This window comes from Pipistrellus kuhlii, unplaced genomic scaffold, assembly GCF_014108245.1.
Source record: "Pipistrellus kuhlii isolate mPipKuh1 unplaced genomic scaffold, mPipKuh1.p scaffold_m20_p_2, whole genome shotgun sequence".
NCBI classification, from domain to species: Eukaryota; Metazoa; Chordata; class Mammalia; order Chiroptera; family Vespertilionidae; genus Pipistrellus; species Pipistrellus kuhlii.
Window position 1 is genome coordinate 53,343,365 of NW_023425515.1, and position 17,479 is coordinate 53,360,843.

Here is a 17,479-nt window from a genome sequence, read left to right on the forward strand (position 1 = left end):
TATATATTCCTTGCCCTTGAAAAGGTTACAGGTAACCCAACTGACTCAGTTGAAGCGAGTATCAAATAAATATACACTAATATATAACCATATACTTGATTGTATGTTCTAGATGTTCAGGTGTGTTTCACATGTTGCAGACTTTATAAGATAGATCTCCCATGAGGGTGGTGGAGGGAAAAAGGTGATGGAAGGACCCAGGAAAGGGGGTTTTTGAAGGGGGATCTGGATTTCCTTAGATGCACATCTGTTAGGATTGTTGTATTTTTTAAGATGAGTAAGTGTGAATGAAAAAGAAATAGTTCCCTATTCTTAGGAAGGTCAGCCTGACTACAATAATAATTTCATGAACAAAGAATGGTTAAATTGGATAACTGGACATTTTGGTAAATCATCTGTATAAGCCTATAGTACAGTAAATGATGTTGAGAGGGAGAAAATAGCATAGTTAAATGCTGATATCAAAACATATATAGAATGCAAGAAGCTCAATACACCTTTTAATTAGCACAGATTAAATTTATTAATGCTAGCTCTGTCATGGCTAAGGAAAGACGTTTGTGTTTCTTATGAATTATGTACTATATGTGAGCACTTAAGTAGATTTAAGTTTTTGTCTTAGTTAATTAGCTTGGTTAATCATCATAATTAACTGTTCAAAAAAATCCATGGCATTCTCTCACTTTTAATCCTATATTTACATTTATAAATTGCAAATAATTTTAACAGATTAATAAATTACTTGAGAGCCAATACTTGGGTTGCCCTTTAGGAATGTTCAGAGTTTATCCATTTTTAACATTAGGTTCTTGTGTATTTTGTGTATAATCAGAGAACAATGTCTGTGTTTTGCATTTATCACTATCAAAGCTAGGGAGTAGTAGTTGTTCAGAATAGGCATGGCACTAGTCCTATGTTCTACTCAGATTATCACTGCCCATAGGCATTTTTACATTGCTCTGGTTGGCTGTTTAATGCAGTAGAATTACTGAGAGTTAATGCTCTGAGAATCAACAGTAGGCTTTGGTGTTGTACCTATATGACTGTTTATAAATGGTAATCTTAAAGTGCTCAAGGTTCAATCATAACCGTTAGCTCCAGGTTGAAATTTGATATTTAATGACAAAAACCTGTTCTAGGACATATAAAGGAAAATTGCCTCTATCATTTTTGAGTTATCCAAATGCAAATTTATTTTGAATAATTCTTTATTTAAGAATTTATTTGCATTTGTTCAATATCACTGAGACTTCCTTTTTGAAAAACTTAATTTTTCTGTTAATTTCTTCTATGGATTAGTATTTGTGATGAGAGTTTGTTTCAATTTAAGAAAATGCGTTGCTGCACAGGTGAGGTAGTATTTGAATCACTTGAAAGTTCATGTCAGTGTTTTGATTCCTTTCAATTTTTTCTTTTTCTTTTCTTTATTTCAATTATTTATTTATTTGCTTTGTTCAGTTTTGTTTTATTTATTTAATTCTGTTTTTAGTTACTACAGGGTGTTTTGGGCTCTTCATGGCCTTGCTAACATACTTGGCTGGCCATATTTAGTCTGCGTACTAATTGTTAGTTGGCCCAGTTGAGTCTTACTTTGTGCTCTCAGTTTTTTTAGTCTGGTTTTCTACTTTTGTCCACCTGGTTGTGTTTTTTAGTTCATGAGAGATTTCTATTCTGATGGGCCGGATTTTAATCCGTGTACTAAATTTTAGTCTGCAGACTAAAAGTAATCCGCGGATTATTTATTTTTGCAAAATATTTAATTCGCCCACTGGAAACTATCCTAAAAGAATGTTAAATTCTCTTAGAATAGCCAAGGGAATTCACAGCTACTGGTGAGTTCTGCCATTGTTTATTCTCAATACCTAGACATAATAGACCCTACCACCTCCCTTGCATATTTGGCTCCTTTGTGCCTAGGTGTTGGTGTACATTATTATGCATGTCACCTATAACTGTGACTGTCCCTTAGTTGTATTGTTTATTGTATATATTTTTGTTTAGCTTTTGGTGGGTGAATTGGGCATATTTGCAGATAGAACTGTGTTGAATTTGTAGTGCTCAAAGACATAGGATTTTTTTTTTCCAGTGAGTTTTTCCAAAAAGGAAAGAATGTTATATATTTATTTTTCCTAAGTAATGGGTGCAAGGGTATGAGGGGGCAAAGCCCACAATAGAAAATGTAAGTTTATACCCGCACTCCTGAGGTGATAATGTCTATTCCTGAAGAGTCCTAAGATAATGAGAATGTCAGTAAATATCTTTTAGCAGGGAAGTCAATCCAAAATGGAGAATAATCCGCGGTGGCCTGATCCTTCTTAGCTCACACAAATTGGAAATATTTGGCTTGAAATCTATAATAATACAAATTAAATATATTTATTACTTTCTTCTCATCACTAATAATTTAGCAAGAAAAATGTTTATACTGTATAACTGGAATATGTTAATAGAAGAAAATTAGCATATTGGGAACATATCTTTAAAAGCAATCTTAAATGCCCCCTCCCAGCCATGTCAATGGATGATGAATCCAGGTCATAGAAGACCAAACACTTTACTTTGGGAACTTTACTTCTAGATTTCATTTTGATTTTAACTTTTTTTGGTTTTGTATTTTTTTAATAAATGCACTGGCATTGGAACATAATATAAATTTAAATTAAAATGTTTCTTTACTGTGCCTCACCATTGCGCAATCAAAAAAAAATTTTTGCATACACTGTGGTGAAATAATTTTTAAAACTTGGACTTGCTACTGTGGAGACTGATGTTTAAAGTTTATAACTGTATAAACATTTTCTATGTCCCCCCCACACCTTGGATTTCTTATAACATTGGATATATTTTTCCTTGCTGGACTATTCTCTTTTGGATTGACTTCCCCTGTTTGGATTATTTCACTGCATTATCATCTTTAGGATTCATCAGGAACAGGACATTTCAACTCAGGAGTGCGGGTATGTACTTAATTTTTTTTCCCAAAATTTCAGGGCAGGTTATGAAACTAAGGGGAAAACTTTTTGAAAGGCTAAACAATTATTTGTTCTTGGAATATAACAGTAAAAACAATGTAGGTAGCTCTGATTTCTCTTTTCATTTACTGTATGATACAGGTTTTGCTTATGGTATAGATTGTCAGTCTTCCTGAGTGACTTATTAACATCGAGATTGAAGTTTAGGAATTATGGGATTTGAAAATTGTTTATAAATAAATATTGACGAAGGTCCATGGAACCCAAGGTTCTGAATGTTAAGCAATTGCAGTAAGTGAAGAATAAAGCAGAAACTTCTTTCAAATTGACTTTTGATAAGACAAAAGACAAAGTAGTTATTTGTGTCCTTTCCTTTATTAGACACAAAGATAATTCAGAAGAGTTGTTTTCTAGTTTGGAATGCAATTTTTGGAAGTTGCTTGCTACCACACCCTATATTACGGTTAAAAATCTAAACTTGAGGAGACACTGGTTTTTGCCCTCATATAAATGTCCACTTAACCTTTATAAAGTATTGAACCAAAGGTTTTCTCATCAGGAATCTTTCAAAGGGCTTCAAGTAATAATGGGTAGATTTTTAAAAGGTAGGCTAAGTCTTGATTTTAATGTAGGTTCTTGGAATGAATGCCTTTATTTTTTTTTAAATCTGATTCCATAAGTTAGGATTCCCTGGCAAAATATGTTAATGTGCATCTTAGTGCTAACCTGATGATCCCGTATAGCCTGTAAGTTACCAGAAAGATGTGGGTGACTCTTTTTTAATAACCAGAGATAAGATTACAATAGTGATTTATTAATAGCTTTATAAAATCTTCATTAATATAACAGGAAATTTTTAAACTTAAATGGCCTCACTGTCCAGCTACCCGACATTTGAATGTTAGCAGGAGATACTTATTTCTACTTTTAATTCTACTTACGTGCCTTCCATATTGGTGCAAAAGTATTTTTTATTATACTAGCTAGCAAAATAAATCCATATGCTTTCAAATAAGTGTAAACTGTACTCAGGGATAAAATATATCAGTAGTGCTTAATATTTTTATTAATTTTCCTACTGACTACTTTCTTTTACATGTGAGTTGGATTGTGGTCCTGGCTGGGAGCACGTGAGGAAAAAATGACCAAGAACAGTAGAAAAATCTAAACGTTTCAAATAATACAGTAACGTTGGGTTTTCTTGATTGAGGCAAGTCAGGTCACTCAAAAGAATGAAAGATAGAGCAGGTTGTTGTTATTTACCTTACAGAGGTTTTTCTAACATAGCCAAATAAATTACCAAGGCCTTCATTATTCTAAAATGCATCCATGAGATCCTGCTTAAATCAGCTTCTCAGTTTCCATGGAAAATATATTTATTAATAAACTTTTTGTAAAAACAAGAGGGGAAAAAAAAGGTTTTCTTTGTACAAAGTGCTCCCCCCCCCCCCTCTTGAAATCTAATGAGCTCTGTTCTCCTACCTTTAGTCTAAGAGAATGCCCAGATTTACATGAACCATTCTCATTAGGAAACCTTAGCCTCCCAGGCTCCTCCATGCCATGTCACAATCTACATATCCTTTGCTCACTTGTGGGTCTGTTTCCCTTCATTTATACATTTCTGCATATTTTTTTTTTCAATCTTCAGCTAAGAATACACTTTTCCTTTGTTTTTTAGAGAGAGTGGAAGATAGAAAAGTAGGGGGAAGAGAGAGACACTGATATGACAGAAACACATCAATTGGTTGCCTCCTGCACATACCCCAACTGGGGCTAAGGATGGGGCCTGCAATCCAGATATGATGCCCTTGGCCAGGAATCAAACCCATGACCCACTGGTACAAGGACTGATGCTCCAACCACTGAGCAATATTGGCCAGGGCACTTCTTCTTTTTATGTCTGTTAATTCCACCACTGCTACTACCACACCTTCTGTTTGAGTCTATGTTCTTCCTATTAAGAGAAATAAGTTTCGTTTTTTAGCACACTTTTTAAAATTTATTGATTTAGAGAGAAACAATCTGTTCCACTTATTGATGCAATTCAATGGTTCTTTCTTGTATGTGCCCTGACTGGGGCTTGAACCTCCAACCTTGGTGCTCAGGACAAAGCTCTAACTACCAACTGAGCTACCCCAGACAGGGCCAGTATTTACTTTTTTTTTTTTAAAGTTTCATTTTTCCCTTCTGTTTGTATTCTCTAACTGTCCATAATTTAAGATGAAGTAATTTTCATAGTTTTATGTATTGATTAGGGATTTTAAGACATAGGTAAGTAGAAAGCTTTCTATTCCTTTAAGTAAATTTATTTGCATTTTGCTTCAATTGACTTTTTCTGTGAGTTTATGGTTCTTAATGAAAACTCCATTTCTCTCTTCATGATTAAAAAAACCCTAGAGTATTCATACAATTGAGGGTAATCTGGCCATGTTCATGAGTAACAGCTACTTGAGAAAACAATTTTTGGAAATTTTGTCAAATTCTAGATATTCAGGAATTTCTTCAAATAATGATAGGTTCCATTTATTAACAAGATAATATAAAATCATTAACATTTATAGACTTAGAGTAAATAGCTTTTCTTTTTTAAAAGATATTGATCGCCAGATTTAAAATGTGCTCTCTCCATTATCAATAGTTGTTCTACTACAAATCACACAAAAGAGGCAAACTTTTTATCTACTATCACTGCAGTCAAAAGTTTTTTTAAAAAAATTATATTCCTTTAAAGTTTTTTTATATTCTTCGTGTTTTTGCTTCCAGAATTTACCTTTCTCTTGTACCTGTCTTATTTTGTGTGCATGTTAGATTGTTTTGCTTTATGACTAGCATATATAGATTTTTTTTTTCCACTTCCAGTTTTTTCTCTGAGTTTTTCTCATATAGTCCTCAATTAGCAGTTCATCACAGTGTGGTAAATTATATGGAGTTAACTCTTTTCATTGTAGAAGGTTACTTTCACAAATGCAACCATGTTTTTGTATGTGGTGAGAATTCTCAGTAATCAGGATAAATTGCTAAGATTCTTAAACATTAATTGTTCTTTCCCTTTTTTGTACTGCAGGTTTTCCGACCCCGAACTCCACCAGAGGCAATTGCACTGTGTAGCCGTCTGTTGGAGTATACACCAACTGCCCGACTGACACCACTGGAAGCTTGTGCACATTCATTTTTTGATGAATTACGGGACCCAAATGTCAAACTACCAAATGGGCGAGACACCCCTGCACTCTTCAACTTCACCACTCAAGGTAATTTCAAACACTTAGCTCTTTCACCATTTCGGAGAAAGGGGTACATGGTTGTGAAGTGACACTCTTGATTAAAACCTGTAGGACAAAAGTGAACATTCTAAGTCTTATGCAGGTAGGAAAGAACCTTTTATTAGACCACTACTTGTACGTTAGATAAAATTTTTCAAATAGGCTTAACTTCTCTAATTTTTAGCCGATTATAATAAATCTTGGCATATGAGAAGTTATAGAGATTTCACTAATACGATCTTCAGATTTGTATCTGAAACTTAGAACATGTGGCATTTCTTGCTTCCCACAGGTTTATATCAAGTTTTATAAACCTAGGAACAAACTGGTGGCTATATTTTTTTAAAATTGAGATATCTTAAAAACAGGGGGAACTAGAGTGCTATAACTCTTTCTTAAAACTGATATAAGTGATATAGAGAAATTCCCATCCTCTCTGTAGCTTGGCACCACTGCTGCTGCTGAGAAAACAAATATTCAAAGGAATACTTGAGTATTAGCATCGCTGGTTTATAAAAGATTCAGGAATAAACACTTTCTTCACCACTTCTATGTTCTCTCTTTTCTCTTTAAGTCCTTAAATGATTCATTTAATTAACCACACTGCCTCTAATGATGTGATTTTCTTGAGAACTGAACATTAAGAGAGTACAATTTCCCATAGATAAAATAAGCAATAAATAAACCATTGATTAGTCTGTTGCTTAGTCAAGCTAAAAATAGAGACAGGGAGCTTTCGATGATGAGGAAATAGATATATCTTTTTTATTGTTGCTGGTAAATAGACTTGAATGATTCTGTTTTCTGTAATCTTAAGCTGTCAATATTACATAACTACTAACAATGCTGATGTAGTCTTAAACTACATTCATAAAAGAAAATTGTTCACATATCTTGGGACAGTTAATTTAGACTTTAGGTCTAATTAGAAATCATATGGAATGTTGTTTTTGGTTCTGGCTATGCAATTTTAAGAAGAATGTTAATGAGTGGCAGAATTGAATATAGAAACTGGAAAAATGAAGACTTAAGAGACTCCCAAAAGTTGCCTAAAAATACCTCAAAGATTGTTTTCTAAAGAATGCATAGACGTATTTTTTCTCCAGATTGCAAAATTGAAAATAGTTGCAGAAAATTAGAGCAGTACATATTTGGGCTTAGTATAAATATTTCAGCCCCTGGCACAAATAAAGATTGAATAAAGCTATTAAGATTCAATGAAGTATTCAGTTGTTTAGCAGTAGAATAAGTTATTTTCAAAACATTGATCTCTGTATCAGGAGGAAAAGCTGAATAATGTCAATAATGTAAATAAGATTACTTCGATTTGGCAGAAGGTTAGATTGGAACACTCTTCTTAACCTCTTATAGAGCAAAATCATTCACCTCACTTACTCTCATCACATTGTATCATCTTATATCATCACAAGAAGGATAAGTACAGTCCAATAAGCTATTTTGAGAGAGAGCTAGCACATGCACATTCACGTAACTTTTATTACTGTATGTTTTTTTATAATGGTTCTATTTTATTGTTAATCTCTTATTGTGTCTAATTTATAAAATAAATCTTATCATAGGTATGTATGTATGTATGTATGTATAGGGGGAAAAAACATAATATATGTAAGGTAGTATATATAAGGTTCAATACTATCTTTAATTTCAGGCATCCATTCTTTCTGAGTCTGGCTTCTTTTAGCAACATAAACCTTGCCATATGAACAGAACTGTGAAGAGTAAACACTTGAGCCCAAACCGGTTCGGCTCAGTAGATAAGAATGTTAGCCTATGGACTGAAGGGTCCTGGGTTCTATTCCAGTCACAGGCACCTGCCCAACCCAGGGGAGGGCGGCGTACAGAGGCAACCGATTAATGATTCTCTCTCATCTTTGATTTTCCTCTCTCCCTCTTCCTTCCTCTCTAAAATCAACAAAATATTTTTTTTAAAACGAGTAAAAACTTGAGAAAAATACAGTATTATATTAAACTAAAGTAAAGCTTTAGAACAGTGCTAACTGCAATTAGCTGTTTGTTACAGTGCCATGAGTATGAGTTATTAGCCATAAATAGTAATTGGTATTACTTTCATATAATCAAAGAAGTATTTCTGTGATCAGCTAGAGCAGTGGTCAGCAAACTGAGGCTTGCTGACTAATGAGTTTGCCGACCACTGCGTAAGGCATTACCCTTACCCAGAAGTTTTAACTTCAGGATAAAGACATTAGTACATTATAAAATCTTTTTTAAGTATTTTTCCCCAAGGCAGTGATCAGCAAACTCATTAGTCAACAGAGCGGCAAACCGTGGCTCAGGAGCGTCATGTGGCTCGCAAGTCGCAGTCTGCCGACCACTGAGCTAGAAGGAGAAGAAAGATGATAGATAAGAGACAGAAAACGTTGAGAACCTTCTGACATCCTGGATCCTCAACTCGGGATCCAGGCTCTGGGCTTCAGTGTTCTAGGATCCTGGATTGACAGTATTATCTGCATCCAGACATTGGAAACCAGATCATACCTTTGGCACAACCTCTTTCCTCCAGTCATTGGATTCCAAAGTGGATATAACTGAGTCAAGCCTTAGAAAGTAGGTGGAGTCAGGAAATCCCAGCAGGGATCAATATTTCTTTTTATTCACCAAAATATTTCTTTTTCCTCACCAATTCCTTGCCTGTTCCAAAGCTGGAATAAATTGGGAAATAGGTTGTTTTGTATGTTTAAAGGTGTGTCTCCAATTAACCTCGCCACAAACATCCCCCCACCCCAATTTTCTACCCAAATTGGTACGAAATTTTATCAACAAATTATTTTAACAACATGGTGGGTTTAGGACAGGACAGGGGTCGCCAGGGGTGGGTAAAATGATCAGTCATTAATATTAGTATGGTTTAATTTGAAGAGTTTACTAATCTACAACTTAGCTGGGTTACCTGAAAGAAAGGCAGCTTTATGGGGAGATAAGGAAGAAGAGTGGATTAGTGGCGAGGCAAGAAGAATGGAGAACTGCTTAAATGAGAGTAAAAATAGGAAATTTGGAGCAGACAGAGGGCAACAAACTCATTCAGATGTAGATAGATGTCTTGGAGTACAAGGGCAAGGGTATCTGGATGTGAGAAAAGCAGATGGTGAAATAGAAAGGGACATCCAGAAAGTAAGTAAAAAAAGGACACTAAAAGAGAGAAAGAACCATAAAAGGATCAGAGAATGATTTTTAAGCGTAGGAATGTGTCACAGAATAGAAAGTGATGCAAACACCATTAAGAACAAGTTGGGGATAGGCAACTAAAGCGGGCGTTCTGGAAGCCCAGCTCATCAGAAGGCTATACTTTTTTCATTTGAAATCAGTAGACTACTTATTTACAAAACTTACACAACTCATTATTTATGATAATTAGCAGGATCTATGATCTTTGTAGCAGTAATTTTAAATCAGTTTTCCTGTTATAAAAGAGTGATTCACATAAACATGATCAGTCCACCTCTTTGCCTGCCTTTCTATGTCCTAGGCATTTTCTTCTAGCCTGCCTTATCCTGACCCACATAGTAGGCACAATGTCTCAAACACCTGAAATAATGAAGTACCTTCCGATATTGTTCTCAAATTATTATAAGCCTTAATTTAGAACTTTTTGTGTTTTGGCATATCTTATTACATTTTCAATGGCAAGGATAAATTGACGTAAAATAGAAACTCTTTCAATCCTCACACGAGGACACGTTCATTTATTTTAGAGTAAGGAAAGGAGAGAGAGAAATATCGATGTGAGAGAGAAACGTATGTGCCCCCAACTTGTAATCAAACCTGCAACCTTTGGTGCATGGTATGATGCTCCAACCAACTGGGCCACATCAACCAGGGCAAGATAGGAACTTGACTTTTATGTAGGATATGAATCAGATCATAAAGTGAAACTCATAAACTGCTCTAATTTGCAGTGCCCCTCCATTTAAAAAAAAATAAATAAATTGTAAACCTTTCCTGTGTCTATCCCTGTTTTCTATTGTGTTCTTTTGAGTGATGATGGCTATAAAAAGGGTTTGTTTTTTTTATAAGACAAAGAACTTGAGAAAATTTTGGGTATAAATAAATGGATTATTCTGTAAGTAAATGAGAAGTAGAGCTGTTCATACTTAAATTGATGTCAGAATTACTCTTTAATAATTTATAAGCAGTCCAGAAGAGCATATTTTCTAGATAAGCAAGCTGTACTCTTCTAGGTATTGAAATGCTAAATTGGTGAAAATGCACTACAGGAAGAGCTTGAGAAAATTCATGGGTGGCCTCAAATTTGTAGGTGGCAGGTTAAATAAGCAAGGCAACTTAACAAACTTGTATTGGGTGACAAGACAAGTAGATCTCAGCACTCATCTGCCAAATCTTAAAAGGTTTTGTAGAGGCCTTACTAGGTTTAATCACATAGGGGGCCCATAACTGGGGTCAGTCATATGCTCAGTCCAAATAATCTCAACACCACATTTCTATCTTCAGGCTGTGTCTTCGGAACAGCTTCTGGGAGCAGGGAAAGCAAACACAGTGCACATTCCAAAGCACAAGGGGAGGGCGGGGCGGAGCCTCTAGTTGTGTCCGGCTTAAAGGTCCAACATGTGACCACATCTTCTTGATGACCTTCCCCAACAAGTATTCCATATGAAAAGAAGTAAGTCAGACCTAGCATTAGTTTCTAGTCTTTAACTAGTTGTAGACCTTGGCCAAGGCATTAGTGTAGAGTTTCCTCACTTAAAAAAATATATTAGTAGGAGTAAAGAATATTCAGGGACACTTCTAGCTCCAAAATTCTGATTATAAAAATGAATTGACTCTACAGAAATACAATGAAAATAAGAAATAAAGCTAAAAACATAGGCCATGCTAGGGTGAGATGTGTAAAGTCATGGTATAAATGGATATAGAAAAACACAGACTGATTCCCCCAAAATTCAAAATATTAGCAGTTTTATTTTTAAATGCTCAAAAATTATTAGTTGGATAGAAGAACTCATCTCATAGTAATGCTACGTTTATTCAACTTCATCAAGAATGGAATTCTGACTATAAGAATTTTAGTTTGTAAAGCTTATCCTTGTAATCACCAGAATTTTTAAAATAACACTTAACACATATAATTTCTAAAATATATCACTACTGTAAATGTAGTGCACTAAACACATCCATGCATTTTGGGGTGATTAGTGTAAGTTGTGATGCTCCCTCTTGGGCAGTTCTGAGGCAAAGCAGTTATGGGTTTTACAGATATCATTTTGTCCTCATGTGAAACATCGCCAGTATCACCAAACAGCAGGAGTAAGAGTAAGCCTTGTGACTTGCATGCATGCACTGCATATGAGCAAAACCAGTGGACACAGATGTTGCGGGGGGGGAGGGAGGGACGACACGACACATGGGGGGGGGGGGGGAAGCAGACTTACCTAATACCTTAAACAATAAAGAATTTAAATTTAGAAAAGAGTAAGCCATTATTTGTTAACTATTTGTCTGATCTTATAATTAGTGTTTATTTTTCTGAATGAGTTGGGATATAGTCAGGATTTGTAAGTTGATCAAGGATTTCCTAGGCACTTTGAAATTCTTAGGGGAGGAGAAAAGCAGGTTTGAGGATGTTTCTTGTTTAACTAAAAAAAAAAAATAATAAAGTTCAGTAATGTGTGAAATCAAGGTGCATCATCCTAGCATTTGAATTACTGCTCAAAAAAGTACACAAATGAAATGAGCACACCATTGTTAAAATCATTTAAACCTGTGTGACTAAGGAGAGAAATAATAGCTTATGTAGACCATCACTGCCAGTTTTCATGTACATAAGAGTACTGATGCACACAAAGAAAGTCTGACTCTTTTAATGTTTCCTTTTTGGGGATCTGCAGGGTTGAGCTCCCTCAAAGCTAACAAAGGAAGAAGAGTCCCTTCTACCTTATGACTGGCATTTTATTACATCGTTGTAAGAGCAGGTCTAGTTAACAAAGGAGTTATTTTATCTCTTTCCTCTGGCTAACACATTAGTTGTGGCTCTCAAATTTACCTTCAGTTTTTAAACTACACAGTTTGAACAAACATATATGCCTACCCCACCCCCAACAAATAAGAAAGTTTCTTGCCTGCTTCTTTTATCATTAATTTTTGGAATCTTATATTTGGAAGAATAGACATTTTAGATTAAGGGAAACTTCAGGTCTTCTCAGATGACTAGGTGTGTTTGAGTTTATCCAGTTTGTCTTTTCGTGGAAATTTTTATTCTGTAGTTTGCAATATAAACTGCAATGCAGCAAAATTTAGTTAAATAAATTTGTTAACCTTTTAGTTGATGGATATCTATGTTGGTTGGTTTATTGATATCTATTTGAAAATCATTTTGCTTTTCTTTAAATTGTGCATCCATTAAATATTTGGTTATGGAACACATAATGACTGATACATCATTAAAACATTCTTAATATTTCCTGATAAACCACTAAATTGCTTTTTGATGAATAATTTCATGGCATGAGCAATTGGTTGAAGAAATCCTTATGATAAATTAACTTTTCTACAAATTTCTGGAACTTGTTGACATGTTGTTTTGAATCATGTCTCTGAAGTAACAGTCTCTTATTCTTTCCAAGAATTCTGCCTCTTGCCCAAAGTTAGTTTCACTTTAATATTATGGACCTCTTTATTCCCTTAATTATCTTCCTGCTCTCAAGCCTAGCACACATATTTAGTAAATAAATACTAGCTTACTTTTTTATTTTCAGTCTCTTCTACACTCTTATTCTCTCTATATTTAAGAATACATGCACTCTCCTGATCTTGAAAAGTTCAGTTGCTTTGCTATTTCTGTCCTCCAAAATGTCATCCTTTTACTGCAGTTTGAGTATCAATTTCCTTACTAATGGACATAGACAGATTGGGAATAGATAGTAATTGTGAGCAAAAAACAAATACAAGCATACTGGACTAGTTGTGAAATCCCCGTAGATGCACCCACAAAAAGGACAAAATTGTAGTGTAGAAAAAGGACTATAACAAGAGTGCAAGGAGGCTTCTTCATTCGCACAGACAGAAGCTGTGACAGTGAACAAGCTCTCAGAAGTGGAAAAGAGCTATAGATGGAAAGTGAGGGCCTTAAGGAATGCCTGTGCTTAAGAAAGAGGACAGTGAGATAAAGGGTTTGGAGGGAGATAGAACTGTAAGTGATTGTCCAGTTTAGAATTCTTCACTTTTAAAATGTTTGACTCAAAAAAGTTTACAGAAATGTTCCCCATCCCACCCACCCAAAAAGTGCATTTACTGGCAACTGTAGGTTAAAAACCAAGTCTTTTTTCATTATTTCGTGGATATTACTTACACTATGTGTGTTTGGATGTGGCAAACCCTCCAGGATTTCATAGCTTCTCCTTTAAAACACACACACACACACACACACACACACGCACACATATATATATCCTTTTAAAAAAAAATTGATTTTAGAGAGAGGAAGGGATGGAGGGAGGGAGAGACAGACATGCAGACAGATATCGATCGGTTACCTCCTGTACCCAACCAGACCAGGATTGAATTCACAACCTGGGTAGGTGTCCAGACCAGAATCTAAACCGCCACCTTTCTCTATGTGGGGACGATACTCCAGCCAACTGAGCCACACTAACCAGGGCAGCTTCTCCCTTTTTGCCTCCTATTTTCTTTATTTTCTCCACTTTTCCCCTTCTTTCTTTTCATTAGCTACCACTCTTTTCCTACCAAAGACCAAATGACTGCCACCTAGGGGAAAAGGATTGCTTTTTTCAAGCCCTGCGCACATACCTTCCTTCTCTTCCTCCTCCTTTTCCTCCTCCTCCTCCTCCCCTCCCCCCCGCTCTGTGTGTGTGTGTGTGTGTGTGTGTGTGTGTGTGTGTGTGGCTCCTCAAGTAGGCATATAGATACAAGAATGATAGGTGATCTAGTAAAAGAGGGTAAACAAATGGGAGCAAATGGGCAGCATGGACCATGAGTAAAGTGACCACAAACCTTATAATGAGTTTATTTTAAAGATTCTCTTAAAAACAGCTTTGTCCAAAAGTCATACATTAAAATCCTTGGTCATATGTTCATATTTTTAGATGTTGGGCATTTGGTCATAGAAATCTTTTAATTTAAAAGTGCCTGTACAGGCTGGGAGCGGCCAGGCCCGAAGCAGCCGGGTCTGGTTCTGCCAGGCCCGGAGCAGCGGCTGCCAGGCTGGGAGCGGCCAGGCCCGGAGCAGCGGTTGCCAGGCTGGGAGCGGCCAGGCCCGGAGCAGCCAGATCTGGTGCGGCCAGGCCCAGAGCAGCAGCTGCCAGGCTGGGAGCGGCCAGGCCCGGAGCAGCCGGGTCGGGTGCGGCCAGGCCCGGAGCAGCGGTTGCCAGGCTGGGAGCGGCCAGGCCCGGAGCAGCCAGATCTGGTGCAGCCAGGCCCAGAGCAGCAGCTGCCAGGCTGGGAGCGGCCAGGCCCGGAGCAGCAGCAGCCAGGTCCAGAGCAACTAGGTCGGGAGCGGCAGTGACCAGACCCGGAGCAGCTGGTTGTGGAACGAACCAGAGCAACAGAGGCCAGGCCCGGAGCAGCCAGGCCCGGAACAGCTCGCTCCTCGCCTGCCGCTGCCTCTCAGACATGGCTGGAAACTTTTGCGGGAACTTGAGGGTCTGCTGAATCAAGTGATGAAGGCTTTAGATCTGGATGTGTTGAGTTAGTATAGCGCTGGGGTGTTGATCTGTGAGTGCCTTGGGTGGGGCCTGGATGAGGCTGGTTGACCTATTTGGAAATGTCTTTTGTGTGAAGTGTATCATTGGGCATGTGGAGGTATTATTGATATGAGAAAATGCTAAGTAACTGATTTACTATCTGAAAAGGGATTTACTATCGGGAAAAGGGAGGGAGGAAGAGACTGAACATAAACTGTGCACCTATGGATGAGGACAATGGGGGATGGGGAGGGGGCGGAGGATGGGGTGGGAACCTGACAATGGGGGATGGGGAGGGGGCGGAGGATGGGGTGGGAACCTGGCGGAGGGGGGAAGAAATGAGGAACCTTTGTAATAATATGAACAATAAAGATTGATTTGAAAATAAATAAATAAATAAATAAATAAATAAATAAATAAATAAAATAAAAAATAAAAGTGTCTGTATCCTGAATAGATTGAATGCCTTTCTTGCCAACTTGTTTGTCTAGATGTCTTTCTATTTTCTATTTCTGTTGATAAGACATAGACAGTTAATGTTTTCTTTCTATGTTTATCCTGGGATCTAGCACACTGTTTCATGTTCAGTATTGTTCAATGGATAGATGGATTTTAAAGAAGCCTTTCTATTTTAGCGGATTTTTATCCTAATTGTGATGGTAAATCTGACTTTGTTTTAAGTTTCTGAGAATACCACATTCCGTATTCATTTTTATTCCATTTTCATCCCAGCCGTGGCACCTAGGGTTTTCTTGCTTTGCTCTATGTATAAGATTGCAGTTAAAATTGAACTGACATGGAATAAAACAGCATAGGATTTTCCTGTTCCTTAGTAAGAACCAAAACAACTATTAAAGTTGATTATGAGAAAACAGCATATCTTGGAACCTCATCATTAGGGCAGTGGTTTTCAACTGTCTTCTGAGGGAAGAAAGACAGTTATTTGATGAGCTGACCTAAGTTTTCTCATTTAAAGGGGACAAAATAATAACTTTCTCAGTTGTAAGTTTTTCACCCTCTTATTTTTATAAATTTTGGCATCAGCTTGTTTCTTGTTGAATCTCGGGTATCATTTAGTATCTAATTTAGAACAAAATTTAGTTAGATACCAAGTTGATTAAGTCAGTATTAACGGGGCTTTGTACCAGAAAATACTTTTAATACACTGTTTAATACATTATTTCCTGCCCTAGCCGATTTTGCTTAGTGGTTAGTGTGTCAGTCCTCAGACTAAAGGGTCTCAAGTTCGATTCCAGTCAAGGGCATGTACCTTGTTTGCAGGCTCAATTCCAGGTGCAGGTTAGGATTCATGGAGGATGTAAGCAATCGATGTCTTTCTCACATCGATGTTTCTCTCTCTCTGTCTCTCCCCCTCCCTCTCTCTCTAAAAATTAATGGAAAAAATATCCTTGGGTGAGGATTAACAAAAAAAACAAAACCATTGTTTCCCTTGCTACTTGCTGGAGGGAGTGATAAATGGGAACTGCTCAGAAGTTTCCTTATGGGGTGATGAAAATGTTTTGAAACTAGATAAGAGGTGAAGATTGTACAAGATTGTGAATATACTAAATGTCGCTAAAATATACACTTTAAAATGGTTAATTTTTATGTGAACTTTATTTAAAAATCACTATTTCATAACTTTAAAAATTTCATACCATATCTGTGAATTGTCAATATGTATGCTGCAGCTCAAAGGATAACTTCCTTCTGAAGCTATTACAGTCTTATAATTATTCCTTTAAATTGTGATATTTATTAAAGTGAAAATGAGCACTCACTGGTTAAATGCTGGGAGACCAATCACATTACCTGAAGCTAACACCAGATACTTATATATACAAGCTCACCACCACTTCTTGCTGTCTATATCATTAGATTCAATATTATCTTTGAATTACTTCTTAAGGCTTATATACACAACTTGATTCTTTAAAGAAAGCTAGTCTGTATACAGTTGACAGAAATAAACTTTCCACATGCAGGTAAAAAGCCTATTCGGAACTTTTTTAAAAAAAGTTTAGAATTCCTACTGAATTCATAGCAAAATAGAATTGAATAAAGACATTCTTTCTTTTTAGTAAAAGCAGTGAAACTTCAAAGAAATGCTTATTAGCCCAGCCATTATGGCTCAAAGGTTGAGCGTCAACCTATGAACCAGGAGGTCATGGTTTGATTCAGGTCAGGGCACATAACTGGGTTGCAGGCTCTCTCCCCAGTAAGAGGCGTGCAAGAGGCAGCTGATCACTTATTCTCTATCATCATTGATGTTTCTATCTCTCTTTTCCTCTCCCTTCCTCTCTGGAATCAATAAAAATATATTAAAAAAGAAATACCTGTTAAATCTGTTTCCACTAATGTTTGGATAACTGGTTCTTACCTGCCCTTGTCTTACAGACAATTGCGTGCATTGTTCTGTGCATGTAGCTGTGTGTTCAAACACATGAACTATAGTCACATTCTCTTTTTTCACCCTCAATTCCTTAGTCAAATATTACCAGAGTAATTTGGGAAAATCTAGTATATTTAAGTTATTAAATGATGGAAATAG

General features: G+C 36.4%; 1 protein-coding gene across 8 annotated transcripts in view; it reads left to right on the forward strand.

The window, feature by feature from the left end:
• The window catches only part of GSK3B (glycogen synthase kinase 3 beta), a 180,612-nt gene that overhangs the window by 143,043 nt on the left and 20,090 nt on the right, over positions 1 to 17,479 (forward strand). For 6 of the 8 annotated variants that reach the window (XM_036447141.2, XM_036447137.2, XM_036447140.2 and 3 more), the window contains 2 exons: positions 2,919 to 2,957; positions 6,037 to 6,223. In XM_036447141.2, the coding sequence (XP_036303034.1) occupies positions 2,919 to 2,957; positions 6,037 to 6,223 (226 nt within the window). The remainder of the gene's footprint in view (positions 1 to 2,918; positions 2,958 to 6,036; positions 6,224 to 17,479) is intronic. The other 2 variants (XM_036447139.2, XM_036447142.2) reach the window with 1 other exon arrangement.